The 17,436-nt window shown below is 38.8% G+C and overlaps 1 protein-coding gene across 2 annotated transcripts in view; it reads right to left on the reverse strand.

Annotated features, from left to right (window-relative positions):
- Window positions 1–5,290: 5,290 nt before the first annotated feature.
- The window catches only part of thbs3b (thrombospondin 3b), a 51,470-nt gene continuing 39,324 nt past the window's right edge, over window positions 5,291–17,436 (reverse strand). For both annotated transcript variants that reach the window (XM_079830229.1, XM_079830228.1), the window contains 19 exons: window positions 16,204–16,230; window positions 16,013–16,095; window positions 15,879–15,930; window positions 15,049–15,197; window positions 12,894–13,031; window positions 12,698–12,772; window positions 12,420–12,572; window positions 12,116–12,226; window positions 11,416–11,523; window positions 11,092–11,251; window positions 10,887–11,005; window positions 10,351–10,403; window positions 10,014–10,207; window positions 9,283–9,461; window positions 9,124–9,172; window positions 8,056–8,252; window positions 6,276–6,448; window positions 6,002–6,141; window positions 5,291–5,824 (listed from right to left, as the gene is read on the reverse strand). In XM_079830229.1, the coding sequence (XP_079686355.1) occupies window positions 5,769–5,824; window positions 6,002–6,141; window positions 6,276–6,448; window positions 8,056–8,252; window positions 9,124–9,172; window positions 9,283–9,461; window positions 10,014–10,207; window positions 10,351–10,403; window positions 10,887–11,005; window positions 11,092–11,251; window positions 11,416–11,523; window positions 12,116–12,226; window positions 12,420–12,572; window positions 12,698–12,772; window positions 12,894–13,031; window positions 15,049–15,197; window positions 15,879–15,930; window positions 16,013–16,095; window positions 16,204–16,230 (2,216 nt within the window). In that variant the 3' untranslated portion in view covers window positions 5,291–5,768. The remainder of the gene's footprint in view (window positions 5,825–6,001; window positions 6,142–6,275; window positions 6,449–8,055; window positions 8,253–9,123; window positions 9,173–9,282; window positions 9,462–10,013; window positions 10,208–10,350; window positions 10,404–10,886; window positions 11,006–11,091; window positions 11,252–11,415; window positions 11,524–12,115; window positions 12,227–12,419; window positions 12,573–12,697; window positions 12,773–12,893; window positions 13,032–15,048; window positions 15,198–15,878; window positions 15,931–16,012; window positions 16,096–16,203; window positions 16,231–17,436) is intronic.

The following is a 17,436-nucleotide window of genomic DNA, read 5'->3' on the forward strand; positions in this document are numbered from 1 at the left end:
CAGGACCCCAGCGCCTTCTGCATGTCAATTGCCTCGAGTTACTGGCAGTACGGTTCGCCCTGCACCGCTTCCGAGCATTGCTGAGGGGTCAACATGTGCTAGTCAGGACAGACAACACGGCCGTAGTAGCGTACATCAACCACCAGGGCGGTCTACGCTCCCACCGTATGTCTCAACTCGCCCGCCATCTCGTTTTGTGGAGTCAGAAGCGCCTGAGGTCCCTTCGTGCTGTCCACATCCCTGGAGACCTGAACTGTGCAGCCGACGAGCTCTCACGGTTTCAGCCTCTCCCCGGAGAGTGGAGACTCCACCCCCAGACGGTCCAGCTGATATGGGAACGGTTCGGCGACGCACAGGTAGATCTGTTTGCCTCCCAGGACTCTTCCCATTGCTCCCTGTATTATTCCCTGACCGAGGGCACCCTCGGCACGGATGCACTGGCGCACAGCTGGCCGTCAGGGCTACGCAAGTATGCGTTTCCCCCAGTGAGCCTTCTTGCACGGGTACTGTGCAAGATCAGGGAGGACAAGGAGCAGGTTGTCTTGGTCGCCCCGCTTTGGCACGGCCAGACCTGGTTCCCAGAACTCTTACTCCTTGCGACAGCCCCTCCCTGGCCTATTCCTCTGAGACCGGACCTCCTTACTCAGAGACGGGGCACCTTTTGGCACCCGCGTCCAGCGTTCTGGAAGCTCCACGTGTGGCTTCTGGACGGGACACGGTAGGTTTGAGTAGCCTTCCACCTGCGGTGGTCGCTACCATCACTTCCGCTAGAGCTGAGTCTACACGACGTCTCTACGCGTTGAAGTGGAACCTCTTCGTCACATGGTGCTCTTCCCGCCAAGAAGACCCCTGGAAATGCCCGATCGGGTCCGTGCCATCGTTTCTCCAGGAGGGGGTGGAGCGAAGGCTGTCTCCCTCCACCCTTAAAGTGTACGTGGCCGCAATATCTGCCTACCACGATCTCCTGGGAGACAAAAAGGTAAGTCAGCACGACCTGATCATCAGGTTCCTGAGGGGGGCGAGGAGACTGAATCCTCCTCGCTCTCCTCTCGTTCCCTCTTGGGACCTCTCAGTAGTCTTAAGTGCTCTGCAGAGGCCTCCCTTTGAGCCTTTGCGGTCGGCCGAGATTAAGTTCTTGTCTATGAAGACGGCTCTGCTGACCGCATTGGCCTCGCTTAAGAGGGTCGGGGACCTGCAAGCATTTTCGGTTGACGAAGCGTGCCTTGAGTTCGGGCCGGCTAACTCTCACGTGATCCTGAGACCCCGGCCCGGATATGTGCCCAAGGTTCCTACCACTCCGTTCCGAGATCAGGTGGTGAACCTGCAAGCGCTGCCTTTGGAGGAGGCAGACCCAGCCTTGGCATTGCTCTGTCCAGTACGCGCTCTCCGCGCCTACGTAGACATGACGCTAGACATGACGTGTTTCAGGACCTCAGACCAGCTCTTTGTCTGTTATGGTGGAGAGCGGAAGGGAAGCGCTCTCTCAAAGCAGAGGTTGTCTCACTGGATAGTGGACACCATTGTTTTGGCATACCAGCAGCAAGGCCGACCATGTCCCCTTGGTGTGAGGGCACACTCCACCCGGAGTGTGGCCTCCTCTTGGGCTCTAGCGCATGGCGCCTCGCTAACAGACATCTGCAGAGCTGCAGGCTGGGCGACACCCAACACATTCGCCAGATTCTACAATCTCCGAGTGGAGCCAGTGTCCGACTATGTACTCGCCCCTACGGGTGGCCGGTAATGGGCCAGGCTCAGGTGTCTTCGCTTGCTCGCCATTCCACTCCAAGGACTGGATACGTGCGATATTTCCTCAGGTGAGCTCCCCGAGAGCCCTGAGCTCCTCCAGCACTGCTTACGCCGACATCAGTTCAGTCTGCCCTTTCGAGCCCAGACCCTCATGTCCGGCCAGGTGCTCCGTGTGCATGGTTCCCCTCCGGCGACCCCCACACGAGTATTCCCACCGTAAGCCTCCTCAGTGAGCAGGTGTCTTTCCCTTGGCAAGTCCCTGCCACCCCTAGGGTTAAAAATCCACCTTCGGCTGGTACCCTAGAGATCTTCCATATGCAACCCTCAGCGGGTCATATGTGTATTCTCTAAGTCCTCCCTACGGTAGGCATCTTGGCATTCCCTCACTGGGATATGCTTCCCAGTGTACCTTGGTAATCCTGTGTTAAGTGGGAGTCCTACGGCCTTAAGTGGCGGGTCTCACACTTACGCAGGGCACTGGATGACAGCCGAGTGGCGTTGTTGAATAGGATCCCCCATTCGTTAGTCACTAACGTACGTCGTAGTGACTGAACGAAAGGGAACGTCTCGGTTACGTATGTAACCCTCGTTCCCTGAGGAGGCACGTCAGCTGTGCTGCCTGGAACGCGGAGTTCAGTCTTGGCTCCTGCAGCAGTAACATAATGCGATGTTGCCAGCGTACTTCCTGATATACCCACGAGGTGGGGCGGAGTTACGCATGCAAATTCCGCATGCCCATGGCATTGGCACTGCCATTGGGCGCTGTTGAATACGAAGAAGATGATTGGCTTCTAAGCGAAACCCCCATTCGTTAGTCACTAACGTACGTCTCCGTTCCCTCCTCAGGGAACGAGGGTTACATACGTAACCGAGACGTTTTGCATTTAAAAAAAACCCTCTTGCTAGTATTGCAAGATTTTTTTTACAGGGGCAAATGTAATATTTTAATAATCAAACACTGAAGAACACATACTGCTTGATCTGAACAGTGATTTGAAAAAAAAAGTCCTATCTATGGTGATTATGGCCAAGTGTGAGTGTATTTAGAGGTAAATCCTAAAAGCTGCCATGAATGACTAAACATTCTTATATTACATGCATGTCACGATTGATCTGTGTTTGAGTTGGACTTTGAGGTTTGCACCGTTTTCTGTTCTGTTCCATTTCCTGTGCTCTCATTTGTTCCCTATGGTGAGTAATTGTTTGGTTGATTCTCTGCACCTGTTTCTCATTTCTTTTGATTGGTCTGCCTGTTTATTTATAGCCCTGTGTTTGACACGTTCCTTGTCAGATAATTGATCTGTTTACCGTGTTTTTGTTTCCTGATACCCTGAGAAGTTTTTATTCTGAGTTTTGTTTTAAATAAACTGCTTGCAAATATTCAGCCTTTTATTTTTGCTGCATCCACTGCGTGACAGAACAAGGCAAAAGCCAGGCAGCATCATTTATCACAGGCTTCTAAATACAGAGTGTCTATTGATAGGCGAGGCATATGAGAAAAATAAAAGATCATCAATGATAAATTGAAGTGCCTGTGAACCGGTAATGAACACAAAATAAACATACACAAAACTACACATTTAAATATTTAATCGTAATTTCGTATTATGATTTATTGTTATCAAATAAGCGAATGACACTTGAAGGTGCGAGTTATTTGAATCAGAAAACGAAACAATCACGTGGTTGTGTGTGAAAACGAAGCTTCGGACGTCAAAGATCACGTGGTTATGGCGCAACGAATCAAGCTCCGATAGTGCTTTTCACTGTGAGGTGTTTCGTTTTTTTGATACAAGCTTTGAAGCCTCGGTGTCGAACGTCACATCACTACCATTTACACTAAGTTCAAATAACCTAGCTTGTTGTTAGAGGCTATTTACACTAATGTCTGGCTGGGCTAAATAAAAAATATTAATGTTATATTGAGATAAACCAGTTATTTTGATAGAATATTTAGAAGTCTGTTTTGCATCTCTGTATGATACAACATTAATATTTTTTATTTATTTTTCTAAATATTTTCTCATAGCTGCATAATGCTCTAAATTCAAATATTTCTTCATTTTTACAGAAAATAAATGCCTTTCTGATGTGATATGTGATGGGAAAAGGGCGTAGAGCGAGTACGCAAAAGGTGGATATTTTTCTAAATTATTCTCATAACATTTTTACTGTGGAGTTAATTTCTATTTTACATGAATATTTGAAATATTGCTCAACATGTCCACACCTTGACAGTCTTTAATCACTATAATATCAATGAGTGTGGGTCGAGAGGACAAACATTCGGATGTTACATTTTGTGACAGCATCCATTTAGGAACCAGAACCCTGTGCCAACCAACGCCCATCAATATTAGATGAATACACTGTATAGCATGACTTAAAGTGCATAAATCATAACAGTACAGATGTCTGACTGTTTTACTTTATTCTGTTAATATGTTTGAAGTGTAAAACGCTAGATCTGTGAATTTGTTTAGCTTATTGCTGGTGTGCCCTCGTCTTGCTTATACTGCCTTGGCTTCCAATGTCACACCAAGCCAACACAACGAAATATAAAAAGCAAACATAAGTTCACAACACAAAGAAATCAGGCCACAACACAACGAAAAAGCCACAACACAAATATATCCAGCCACAACACAACGGAAATGCTCCCGACCACTAGAGGGCACTCGGAGTGCGGTAAAGTTGCCACTGTTCTATAGAATCGGCAATCTTACAAAGATATCAATACCACAATTAGTTTTAACAGTATGTAGGCTAACCATTGTTTATAGACATGAAATATTTATTTAAAATCACCTACATGCATTATAGCTGCATATTTATGTTCGAGAATGTTTTGACCCGATACCACGGCGCATGACACCTAAGGGAACGTCTGCCAATTCCACCAAGTGGTTGAAACGTATAATTTGTATTAATTAAAATTACTTTTAACATTTAAAAACAGACGTGTTAAAATCCCACAGCTTGATTGTATTGGTAAAACTGACTTAGTAATGCACAACACAACATTGTAACTGGAACATAAAACCTTGGTGGAATTGGCAGACGTTCCCTTAGCGCCGTGGCAGCGGGTCAAAGCGTTCTCGAGTATAAATATGCAGCTATAATGCACGTAGGTGATTTTGAATTGATATTTCATGTTGATATACGATTGCACACTTAAAACTGATCATAGTGTTTAAATATTTGTAAGACTGGCGAATTTATAGAACGATGTAAGGAAAACTAACTTTACTGCACTCCGAGTGCCCCCTAGTGGTCGGGAGCACAACGTTGTGTTGTGGATTTTTCGTTGTGTTGAGAACTTCTAGGCCACTGTATAAATGGCTTATAAATGGGAAAAATCATACAAATACGCCTGTTATGCATTTTTGTAAATGCCCTTATTCATTTTCTTCACTAAATTCTTGCAGCACACTGAATGACATGTACATAGTAGAGCCCTGTCCATGGTGCTGAAACGAACAAAACAACCTCACAATCACAGCCTGTCTGGATGCAAAACAGGATGGGAAAAAACACGAGAAATGCACCGAATCACTGAATTTATTAACACAATATGGGGTTTTATAATGAAACTACTGTGTCCATTTTAAATGCATGTAAATGTAGTGTAACTACACCAGGATATTTTTTATTAACAATGTTTGCAAGCTGCCAAATTTTGAGTCAACTTATTTAGTCATATTTATTTCCTGTATTAATTTACAACCTTATTAATTGTTGTATTGCTTTTAAATCTTTAGTACATTTATTCCATTAGCTTTGTATTTTAAGGTCAGCTGATTCCCATCCAAATAGCACATAAATACCACACTCATATTTCAAGCATACATGATGGTGCACAATGCAAACTTGTGCAGTGTAGTATATAATTTGACAACATTTCTACCCTTCAAAATTTCACAAGATAAAAACTACTTTAATTATGATCTCTTCCTGCCTCTTGAACATACACATATACACAAACACAAAGGTTGACATGATGATGGGATGCAGCATGAGGCTTATGTCCTCAGATTCATCTGCTTTTGGTACAGCATAAAGTCATCTGGTATGGAATCTGTGCAAAATACCAGGAGAAAAAAAACCCAGATTCACTCTGAGACTAAAACACTATAAGTGACATGCCTTCAATTTGAAGCTCACATCACACTGAACCATATTCTAATATATATATCAAATTGATCCTCAGATACTGAGATTACATTTAAAATGCATCTCACATCATGTTACTTACCATTACATCTATAGCCGAGATTAGACCATATGACGTTCTCCTGGGAGAAGCAGAAGACGCCCAACCGCCCTCCTCTCATAGTGGTGTCTATCACAACTCCTGAATCGGCCACCAGGGCTGTACCTTCATACAATCTTAATCTGTACCATAAATATAGAGAACCCAGTCAGACTCTACAAAACTAAATATTTCAATAGTAAGAGATATACTTGTGTGAGTCATTCATAGAATTTTTTTTTTATGTATGTCAAAGTTAAATCAGATTAGCTCTCACCTTATGTAGCCCACCTGTGGGCGGTGAGTGAGGTGCCACCGATAGGACGTTCTGTCCTTCCAACCCACATTTCTTGGGTCCTTCCAAAGCAAAGTAACTTCCCCTGGTGTGTCTCCTGTGTGCCACAGGGCATTACGCAGATACTCGCCAGGGCCTGTACGAGACTTCACTGCCTGGAAGAGTGAGGTAAAATTAGAAATTTAATATGGAGTAATGTTAGTAAAAGACATTTAAACATGAATATGTACACTACTGGTCAAAAGTGTCCAGTCAGTGAGATTTTAAAAAGAAATTAGTACTTTTAATCAGCGAGAATGCATTATATTGATCAAAAGTGACAGCAAATAATTGTACATTTTTAAGGGAAAAATGTAATTCAAATAAATGCTGTTCTTTTAAACGTTTTTTTTTTTATCAAAGAATCCTGAAAAATGTTTTCATCATTGATGAAATGTTTCTTGAGCAGCAAATCATCATATTAGAATGATTTCAGAAGGATCATGTGACACTGAAGACTGGAGTAATGACTGCTGAAAATGTATCTTTGCCATTACAGGCATAAATTACACTTTAAAATATATTTAGATAGAAAACAGTTATTTTAAATTGTAATAATATTTCACAATAGTAATATTTTTACTGTATTTTGATCAAATAAATGCAGCCTTGGTGAGCATAAGAGATGTGAATCACATTCTTTTCTCACATTCTTAAACAGTATATCCAAATATGCAACACGTGTGAATTTTTGTGTATTCAATGCTTTATTTATCTGCCACAATAATGTACTACATTTGCCTCACTTTTCTCAGCAAATATTCACATTCAATTAATGAATGAATCAATCTGCATATTAGGTTCCTTGCAAAAAATATGTATACTTTTTTTTATTAAAAATACATAAGTAAAGTTCAAGTATATTTTGAAGTATACTTTGTGTTAATTATACTAATTTCAAAGTAATTGTATTATACTTTTTTAAGTGTGCTATTTCAATACTACTTGGGACTAAATTGGCACACTTGGTGTATAAAAGTGTACTTTTAAGTATACTTTAAGGGTAACAATAGTAAACTTAGAGTGCACAACTAGTTTACAACTGCATTTTTTATTTGTACTGAAATTATATACTACAAGTGAACTTATACCAATGGTTTACTAGTTAAATACTTGTAGCACATTTCTTAATAGTTTTATACTGCAAGTATACTTGTATCTTTAAGTGAACTTAACATCATACTTATAGTTTACTATTTATAAATTATTTTTGCACTTTACGTATACTACTATGTTTCTTTTTATGTATTCATTTTTATACTTAAAATATACTTTCACTGTACTTTAAATAGATTTGAAGTAAATTCCTATGTACACTGCTAGTGGACAAAAATTCACATACTCGGAATTAGGAACATATCTGTTTTCTTTATAAATCAATATTTTCAATCAATCCAGGTTTATAAGACAGTATGTGAAACTGTGAAAAAAATATTGAATAGGCTACTTAAACTATTAGCCAAGTATACTTAGAATACTTAATTATACTTTTAAATATATCTTGATAAAAAGACTATATAAATGTAATTGTAAGTAAATTTCTGAGAAGCACATAAAGTTTATTTCTGAGAAGTACATTAAAAGTAGACTGAAAATATTATTTTAAAAGTAGTATACTAATAGCAATCTTAAACTTCTTTTTTTGTAAGAGGTGCATAATTCAGTTGCATACTTTGATCAATTGACAGCCTTAATTTTAATGCATATTTTAAATGTACTTTACCTTAAGCTGTAGTCCAGGCTGAGCTGAGGCTTTAAAGGGTAAATTCTGCCAATAGGTTTGTTCTGTCTGTTTCCACATCACCACATAGAAGCTGGAAGAGTCCTGATAGCCAAAGATGAAGCCCATGTAATCATCATCAGTGGCCGTGTTCACATGGATCGTGCCCTCAAAATCAACACCATTAAATGCTGTGTAACCTAAATAAAATATAAAGAGGTTAATAGTAGTTGAGACACAGAGATGTCTATCAATCTGTTGGAAGTAGGGAATGACCGATATGGATATTTTTTAGTGCCGATGCCGATTTTTTTTTCATCAGCCTTAGCCGATGACCGATACGGGCTGCCATTTTTCTTGAGACGATATTTGGAGCCGATACTGCTTTTGCTCCCTCAATTTACATCATAAAAATGACACAATGATCATGATGATAACAATTTAAAAAAGGAACATTTATTGAACTAAAAAAACAATATTTAACAAATAGTAAAAACAGGTGAGGTAGAACAAGAAAAAAAGAGTTCAGTGGTGAAACTAAATTCTGAAAATAAATATTGAAGCATAAATAAAATAATTACACTATTGCACAGTATCAACAAGCAAGCATCATAAAGTGCACACTGACTGTACTATACTTAAAACTATTAAATTTAATGCTTAATGCTATATTTAATGCTTAGGTGCACTTAACTTAATCTCTTGAAAAAAATATCGGCGAACGCAGCAGCCGATGGCGATACATGTAAAAAAATCACAAATATCAGCCCGATATATCGGCCGGCCGATATATCGGTCTAACACTAGTTGGAAGTGAAGTAAATGAATTGTAAAAGTCACAAAACACCAATTTTAAGTGTGATTTTTAAGTCTCTACGAAAATGTGAAAGAGTTTTATGTACACTGTAAAAAGTTGTATGTTTTACAAGAAAATACTATTTCAGTTTTCTACTCGAAAATGTAGTTTGTTTAATTCAATGTGTCGCTTGCTATTTCTTTTTATTAATTATGTGTGACAGTATAAATAGTTTTAAAGTAAATCTTACACAAATTTTTGTTCAGTGTACTTACCCACAGCCAAACCAGGGTCGCTATTCATGGTCTGCACAATCTCCATTCCCTAAAAAATACACCAAAGTTGATTTTTATAATACTTCAAAGACTTTGTTTACAATGAGCATAAAAATATAGGAAAAGCTCAGAGACTAGCCATTTGTAATGAATGATCACCTTATTTAGTACCAGCCAATTGGGGTCGATCTGAGTATCTCCTTCAGGGTCGAGAATGACTGTCTGGAAAGCCCTGAAATCTGTCATAGTGACCTCAGCACTTTCAGGGCAAGCATCCAACAAGTCATTCACCTTATCATTGTCGAAGTCTGTCTCACACATGTCACCAATTCCATTGGCTGATGGGAGAGAAGGTACAAAACAGATATGTTAATTTCTAGACTGGGTCAATAAGACAATATATAGTATATATGTGACAGGTATAGTATATATAGTATACTGGTTACTATATATATATTACTATATTTTTTATAAATATATAAAGTCTGTGAAACAGCATGTTATGTTTCAAAATGGTAGATACTGTATTGTTGTCACATAATCTCATTACTTCAGAAGTTTAGATCAGTGAGTGTTGGTCCAGATATCATCTCAGAAATAAAAACTCCAATAAAACATCATAACCTCCGTAAGTCAGAGTCAAGAAAATATATTTAAAGTTGTGGTTTATATTACTTTGAGTTCCTTCGTAACACTGGAAAAAGAAAGCCAATTCAAATGCATTGCATTGTAGGATACAGTGTTTCTTGCAATGTGCCCTGTTACTGCACATTCTGGCAAATATAGTAGGTCATCCAAAATACACATACTGTGCACTGTATATATACTGCAGAAACAGTAAATGTAGTTTGCTAGTATGCTTTTCCAAAATACAGAATTAAGAATCACACCATCAACGTCTTTTTGACTGGGGTTGGGAACAAGTCTGCAGTTATCTGGGCCAGGAGGGAGGATATCTGGAATTCCATCATTATCATCATCATCATCACACTCATCCCCAATGCCATCATTATCTGAGTCCAGCTGAGAACTGTTGGGCACTTCAGGACAGTTATCCCTCGTGTCCTGATATCCATCACCATCCCTACACACCGAGAATAATTTTCAGTAGGTATTTAAACACTGAAAATGCAGATTTCGCTGAGTAATTAATTACACCACGAAGAAACTGAAACTTATAGTAAAATGAAACAAACTTAAAACAAATATTACACTTTGAGTACTTACATGTCCTTGTTTGTATCACACACATCTCCCACCAAATCATTGTCCATATCTGACTGCAAAAAAGCAAAATATGAGAATTAATCATTGCATTCATACTATCTGCTCCTTTGCCTTCAGTGGATCAAGTGCCACTATTTGTTCACAAAATCTAACCATTTAATTTAATTTATTATTTATATGCCTCTTTAATAATTATAGAAGAAATGTTAATAGATTCAAGTAGTCATGTTGTGAAATTTGGCTATTGAAATATGTGCAAATATTTTCTCAGGTAAACTAAAAAAACTGGGGTGCCTCAAGGTTCAGTGCTTGGACCTCTACTCTTCTCGATATACACAACCTCACTGGGAAATATCATAAAAGCACACTCCTATGATTATACACAAATGATAGACAGTTTTACGTCATTCTGGCCTGATGTATCTCTGCCAGACTTTTTTAGACATCTCAACCTGGATGAAGAACTTTCAGCTTCATCTCGGGATGGTACCCCCTCTTCCCTTCCCTTTACCATTAAATTGATCTCTTTGTCTAACCTGTAAAGGATCGTTGACCTCAGGACAGCTGTCACACGCGTCACCCACTCCATCTCCGTCTCGGTCTGTCTGCATGGGATTGGGTATCTTAGGACAGTTATCCAACACATTAGGGATGCCTGAGAAGAGAATACAGTGGTGAGAATAGATGATGTGGTACAATGCTGTAAAACCACAGAACAAATAAAAGTGAGTAGGCCAGTACCATCTCCATCAATATCATTGTCACAGATATCTCCTTTGCCATTGCCATCAGTATCAAGTTGATCTCCATTGGGAACGCTAGGGCAGTTGTCACAAGCGTCGCCATAAGAATCGGTGTCAGAGTTCTGCTGGTCCTTATTGGGCACCAGGCGACAGTTGTCCTAGAAACATGCAAAATTAGAATAGCTACTGCTTAGGATCATAGTATCGATCTAGGATTGTTTAAAATAATGAAGGAAGAAAAGAACATCAGGACATCAGCCCATATGAAAACGGTGTGTTATCCAATTATTGCTCAATATTTCAACAACTCTTGATCAGAAACCTCAACATTTTTAATTCCATCTCCATCTGCATCCTCATCACATTGATCACCAATCCCATCTCCATCTGTATCTTCCTGCCCAGAGTTTGGGGTATTCACACAGTTATCCTGCACAGAGATATTCAAATTATTTATATACATATTATTCAAATTATTTATATACATATTATACAAAGAGCATGATTAAGAAATCACAACAGAGATGAAAATATATGTTTTGTCATCAAAAAATTGTCATCAGTTAAGCAGAAAACTATTCAAAGGGTTGTAAACAATGAATTGGACAAAAGTGTCGAATTCAATACAGTTGTGGCTCTTTTTCACGCTAAAACCTGCGTCTCAGGTGCTATTTGGACTGGTGTTGTGATGCAACATGCATGTTAAATTAATTAATAGTTTGACGGCCAATGTAATTTTGTTTAAACAAGATTTTGTACACTTTGTATCAATCAAGATGGTAGTAATTCATTATTGATGAAGAGTGATATAATCAGTATTTTAAAGAGCTGATTCAGGTGCCTGGATTAAGTCATGCTGATCTAGCCTGTGCAATCCGGCGTGAAAATTTTGTTCAGCATAAATGTTTGTCTGCTGATGCATAATTCGTGAGTTTTGTGAATTGGGTGATAAAACAAAGGCAGATATGCAATTAAAAGAACTAACAGTGGGTGTGATTTATTCTTAGTGAATGAGTATGTACCGCTCTGCAGTGTTTGTCATTGTCAATGCATGGAAGTGGCTCATCAGGGTAACCATCAATGTCTGTGTCTGGACCACAAATGTTCCCATTACCTGCCCAGCCAATGTTACACTGCAGGACACAAAATGGAGAGAAGGATCAGCCATTTGAACAATTCTGGCTTTTTGAGTTGAAAAAAGCAAAGAAGTAATCCAAAACATTAAAGCATTTGTCGTCTCACTTAAGAGCTGCATGTGTTTTAATTACAAGTGAAGATTTTAGATTCAAAATTTCCAGGTAGGAAAATTAGTTTCTAGATTCTCACCAAGCAGGAAATGTCACTATTGCGGCCCATCGCGCAGTGTGCATTTACATCACAGGTGTTATAGCCCAGAGTTTCACACGTCCTCCTTGCAAAACAGCCTGCAGTCTGATTACCCACAAATCCTGCTTTACACTGGCCACACTTGAACGATCCCTATGAAAAGAGAGCAGTCAGTTTGGTAGTGGTACGTTCGTATTTTATCACTTATGGCTGCTCTGTTTGACTTGCCAATTCTTGTAGTAATTTATTTAAAGTGCAAATTTTGACAGTTTACTCACCACTGTATTTATACAGACTGAGTTGGGCACACAGGCACTGGAGTGCTCAGCACACTCATCAATATCAACACACTCCTGAAAGTGTAAAGCTCAATGAAATAAAAAAATTCTGAGGTCTGAATAGGCCATATCTTTGCATTGTGATATGTTATCCTAAGTATTGTTGATTGTAATTGGATTTTTGACACATTTTTACCTGCTTGTGGCTCTTGGCAAACTCAAAACCAACCCCCCTGAGTGTTGTACCGGTAAATCCTATGGGACAGGACTCACAGGTGAAGCCTTTAGCTGTGTTCACACACAACTCTGCAGAGAAACAGGGCTGAGCAGAACACTATAACAAAGAGAGATATTGAAAGAAAAAAGCAAAGTATGGCGAAAAAGGGACTTATGTTATAACTGTAACTTTTCAAGTCTCAATACGTCAAGAGGACCAACCCCAAATCTCTATAGTATTCTGGTCTCTAGAGTCTAGATACCCTTGTGAAAAAGAACTGTGCTTAACTGTATGTATAAATAGAATACTTCAATTCTTAAAAGTATATATATCTATCTATATATATATATGTGTGTGTGTGTGTGTGTGTGTGTGTGTGTGTGTGTGTGTGTGTGTGTGTGTGTGTGTGTGTGTGTGTGTGTGTGTGTGTGTGTGTGTGTGTGTGTGTGTGTGTGTGTGTGTGTGTGTGTGTGTGTGTGTGTGTGTGTGTGTGTGTGTGTGTGTGTGTTAGTAATCAATATTATGTTTAGTCATGTTTAGTTTCATGGTGTTTTGTTTTTGTTTCCCCTGTTCCCAGCCATTGTTAGTTTCTATGGTTGCTAATTAAGTTACACACCTGTTCCCTGTTCTGTTGATTAGCCTCTCTTGTGTATTTAAGCCCTCAGTTCTCCCAGTTCTTTATTCGGTGTCATTGTTTTATGCGGTGGTGCTACATTTTTATTCCTGTTATCTCCTTTGTTTTCCTGTTGGATTTATTAAAGACTGTTTTTGTTTATATTCCTCGTCATCGTGCGGTTATTGCAACCACAGCTGACAGAACACTGAACCGAAAAAGAAGACATGGACTTACCAGCTGTCCGCCTGCTCTGTTTGGAGCAGGAACATCATACCCTCTAGGACCACATGAGTGACTTTTTAAATCTAGCGTACCTTACGCAATTTCCCGATCACTCCCTGTGCATGTTTTTTCAGACCAGCCAAAATGAGAGAACTAAGGCATGCCTGCCAGGAGAAGTTCCTCGAGGGACAATTTTGCCAAATTTGTGGATTGGAAGCTGGCTAATAACAATTTGCTGTTGACTGTCTGCCTCACGGATAAGCCAGAGTTGACGTTTGAGCCCAACTTCGCCCCAGAGCCCGAGCCCAATAGAAAGTCTGACCAGATGCGTGATCCGGCAACACTGTCTGTCCCAGTGGGTGTCCGCGTGAAGAACGGAGCTCCGCCCATACTCCCGCCGATGAGGGGGATCAGTAGGAATTAAAAGAGGTTATTCCCCAAAGCCTCCAACTGGTGTTATGTCAGAGTTATGTTTAGTCATGTTTAGTTTCATGGTGTTTTGGTTTTGTTTTCCCTGTTCCCGTTTGCCTGTGTTTCCAGTCACTGTTAGTTTCCATGGTTACTGTCACTGTTAGTTTCCAAGTTACACACCTGTTCCCTGTTCTGTTGATTATCCTCCCTTGTGTGTATTTCCATAATAAGTAATAATTGTACTTCTTTTTCACAAGTGTATGACTTGGGTATTTTTGGAGCAATATAAAATATACCCTATATAATATTATATATAGAAAATATAATATATATATAGAAATACTTAAAGGTGCAATAGGTTATTCTCTACTGAAACATTTTTTGTTATGCTGGTTGAAAGTCTTGTCATATCCTGATAGCAATCACTATGTTAAGCGGTCTGAATGTATTTTTCTAAAAATATATTGTCTGTGGAAGGTGTAGGACCATAAAATGTTCATTCAATCATTACATTCGGTTCGAATTAAATTAAATTAAATCATATGTTCCCTGTCAGTCAACGTGTGTTTGCATACCACTGTGCAGCCTGTTCACGCAGACTTCATACATCAACAACACGTTCACGTACACTGTGCAGACATAGCGAAAATGGCAGGCAAACAGTTGTTAACGTTATTGTAGTACTGTTAGTAACTGTACTGTAAAGTTTTCTCACTGGTGAATGGCTTTAGACTGCGATTTGCAGGGATCGTGGATTCATATGCTTTCAATGATAGCAGGCTAATGTTAGTATTTCCCAGCTCACCGATTGCACCTTTAATTTATGCCTTAGCAAATACTACTACTACTACTAATAATAATAAAATACGTAATCTTTGCAGGAACCTCATCAATATCCTGGCAGTGTGTTCCGTTGCCTGTCATGCCCTCTGGGCAGGGGCCACATTGGTATCCTGGGTACGTCATACTCTCCATGCAGCTTACGCCGTTATAGCAGGGGTTAGGATGACACCGTGACTGAGGCTCATGGAATCCTGATAAACAGATAGAGAGCAACATACAAATTACCTCTATCCACCTTATTTTTCATGAAAAAGCAGGCACAGCCATTTTTAAATGTAAAGGGTTAATTCACCCAAAAATGAAAATTAGACCATGATTTACTCACCCTCAAGTGGCCCGTTTGTATAAGAAAAATATCCATATTTAAGACTTTATAGACTAAAATAATGCAAGTCGACTCGCGTACCGCTGACTGCCGGAAGTTATTTTAGTCTATAAAGTTTTAAATATGAATATTTTTCTTACACAAACGTGCCACTTAGCTTCAGAAGGCCTTTATTAACTAATTTGGGTGAACTAACCCTTTAATGTGTTACTGGCTTCTGGTGTCATCAGCTTCCAGTTATTATTAGCTGTCCAAAACAGATTTTTATGCTGTTTGATATTGCAGACTGGTATTTTGTACCATATTATTTTAATGTATTGTCATAATTATAAACACACTGTTTTGTAGTGCAAATATTTTTACCATTTACTGCACTTTGATATTTTTCTCGTTATTTCCTTATAATGGCTAATGAATTGGAAGTCTCGTACATTCACAGAAAACAGCTTAATTCCATGTTGCAAAATAAAAAATGACAATCTTCAAACATGTTTATCAAAATCTGATCCGCCATTATCCTGTTCCTGCTTTTTTTTCCATCACTTACCACACACTTGACATTCAAGGATGGTGTTTCTGATGAGAGACATTTCTTTAGTCTGAAAACACAGAAAAGCAGTTTAATTTTAATTTGATAAAATCCCATGTCCCAATTAAAAACAGAAGTGTGCAATACAATACCTGTTCTCTGATATCCTCTCTCAGCTCTCCCATGATCTGGTTAAAGATTATCAGCTGTCCAATCAGAGCTTTGGTGTGATCCCCTGGGCATATGAGAGGGTCTTTTTATTATCACAGAAAAGCATTACAGGCATGGAGATAATTCAGTTGTGATAGTACATTCACATGATTTGATAATATTTGATATTTACCAAGGATGGCGTTAATGTCACTGGCTACTGTAAAGAAACAGCATCAACATTTAATATTAAAAACTGTTCTTGTTCTAAAACACAATAATTTACATACAAATATTTTGAAGTCTGTATGAATTTTATTGTTGTTTTTTATTTAAAAATGTGTTGTGTGTAATGTGTTTAACGATTTAAAAAAAAATGTCATGCATATATCTTATGACCACAAAATTACAGTAAAAAGAGTAATGCTGTGAAGTTGTATTACAATTTAAACTTATCTATTCTACAGTATTTTAAATGTAATTTATTCATGTGGTGTCAAATCTGAATTTTCAGCTTAATATTGTCAGTTAAAACAGTTGTGCTGATTAATATTTTTGTGGAAACTGTTTACATTTTTTCAGGATTCTTTGATGAATAGAGCATTTAAAGTTTTGGTCTGAATTATTGGTATTTACCCCTGGTAAATATGATCAAAGATGGCTGTAAAAATAAATCTGCATTGGTTATCCTTTTGATATATCATTCCAAAAATTAGCAAAAACCTAACCTTTCAATTAAGTAAAATAATTGAAAGTGGAGGGGGGAAAATCACATTATGAAATAAATGTTTTTCTCCAAAACACGTTGACCACAATTATTGGTACCCCTAGAATTTTTTTATGAGTAATATATATTTGAAGTATATTCTAGGAACTAGGAACATGAAATTGTCTAGCTATTGCGTCTTGTTTCACAGGAGTATAAATATGAGGAAACAAAAGGCCAAATTCCCTTCATCATCCATCACAATGAGTAAAACCATAGTTTTACCAATAGTTCTAATGTGCAGCATAAGATTATTGAGCTTCACAAAATAGAAAGTGGCTGTAGGAAAATAGCTAAAGCATTGAAAATCCACATTTCCACCATCAGAGCAATAATTAAGAAGTTCCAATCGACTAAAGATGTTACGAATGCCTGGAAGAGGACGTGTCTATATCGTCCTAATGCATGGTTAGGAGGAGTGTTTGAGTGGACAAACACTCCAAGGATCACAGATGGAGAATTGCAGAGACTAGTTGAGTCTTGTGGTCAGAAAGCCAAAAAAAAAAACTACATCACCACATGTTGTTTGGGAGGGATTCAAGAAAATCCTTCTTGCTCATCCAGAAACAAACTCTAGCATATTTAATTGTCAGACACAACTGGAAATTCAAAAGAAGTTCTATGGTCAGATGAAACTATAAAAAGAGCTGTTTGGCAGCA

The sequence above is a fragment of the Gobio gobio genome (assembly GCF_949357685.1).
Source record: "Gobio gobio genome assembly, chromosome: 11".
Classification (NCBI taxonomy): Eukaryota; Metazoa; Chordata; class Actinopteri; order Cypriniformes; family Gobionidae; genus Gobio; species Gobio gobio.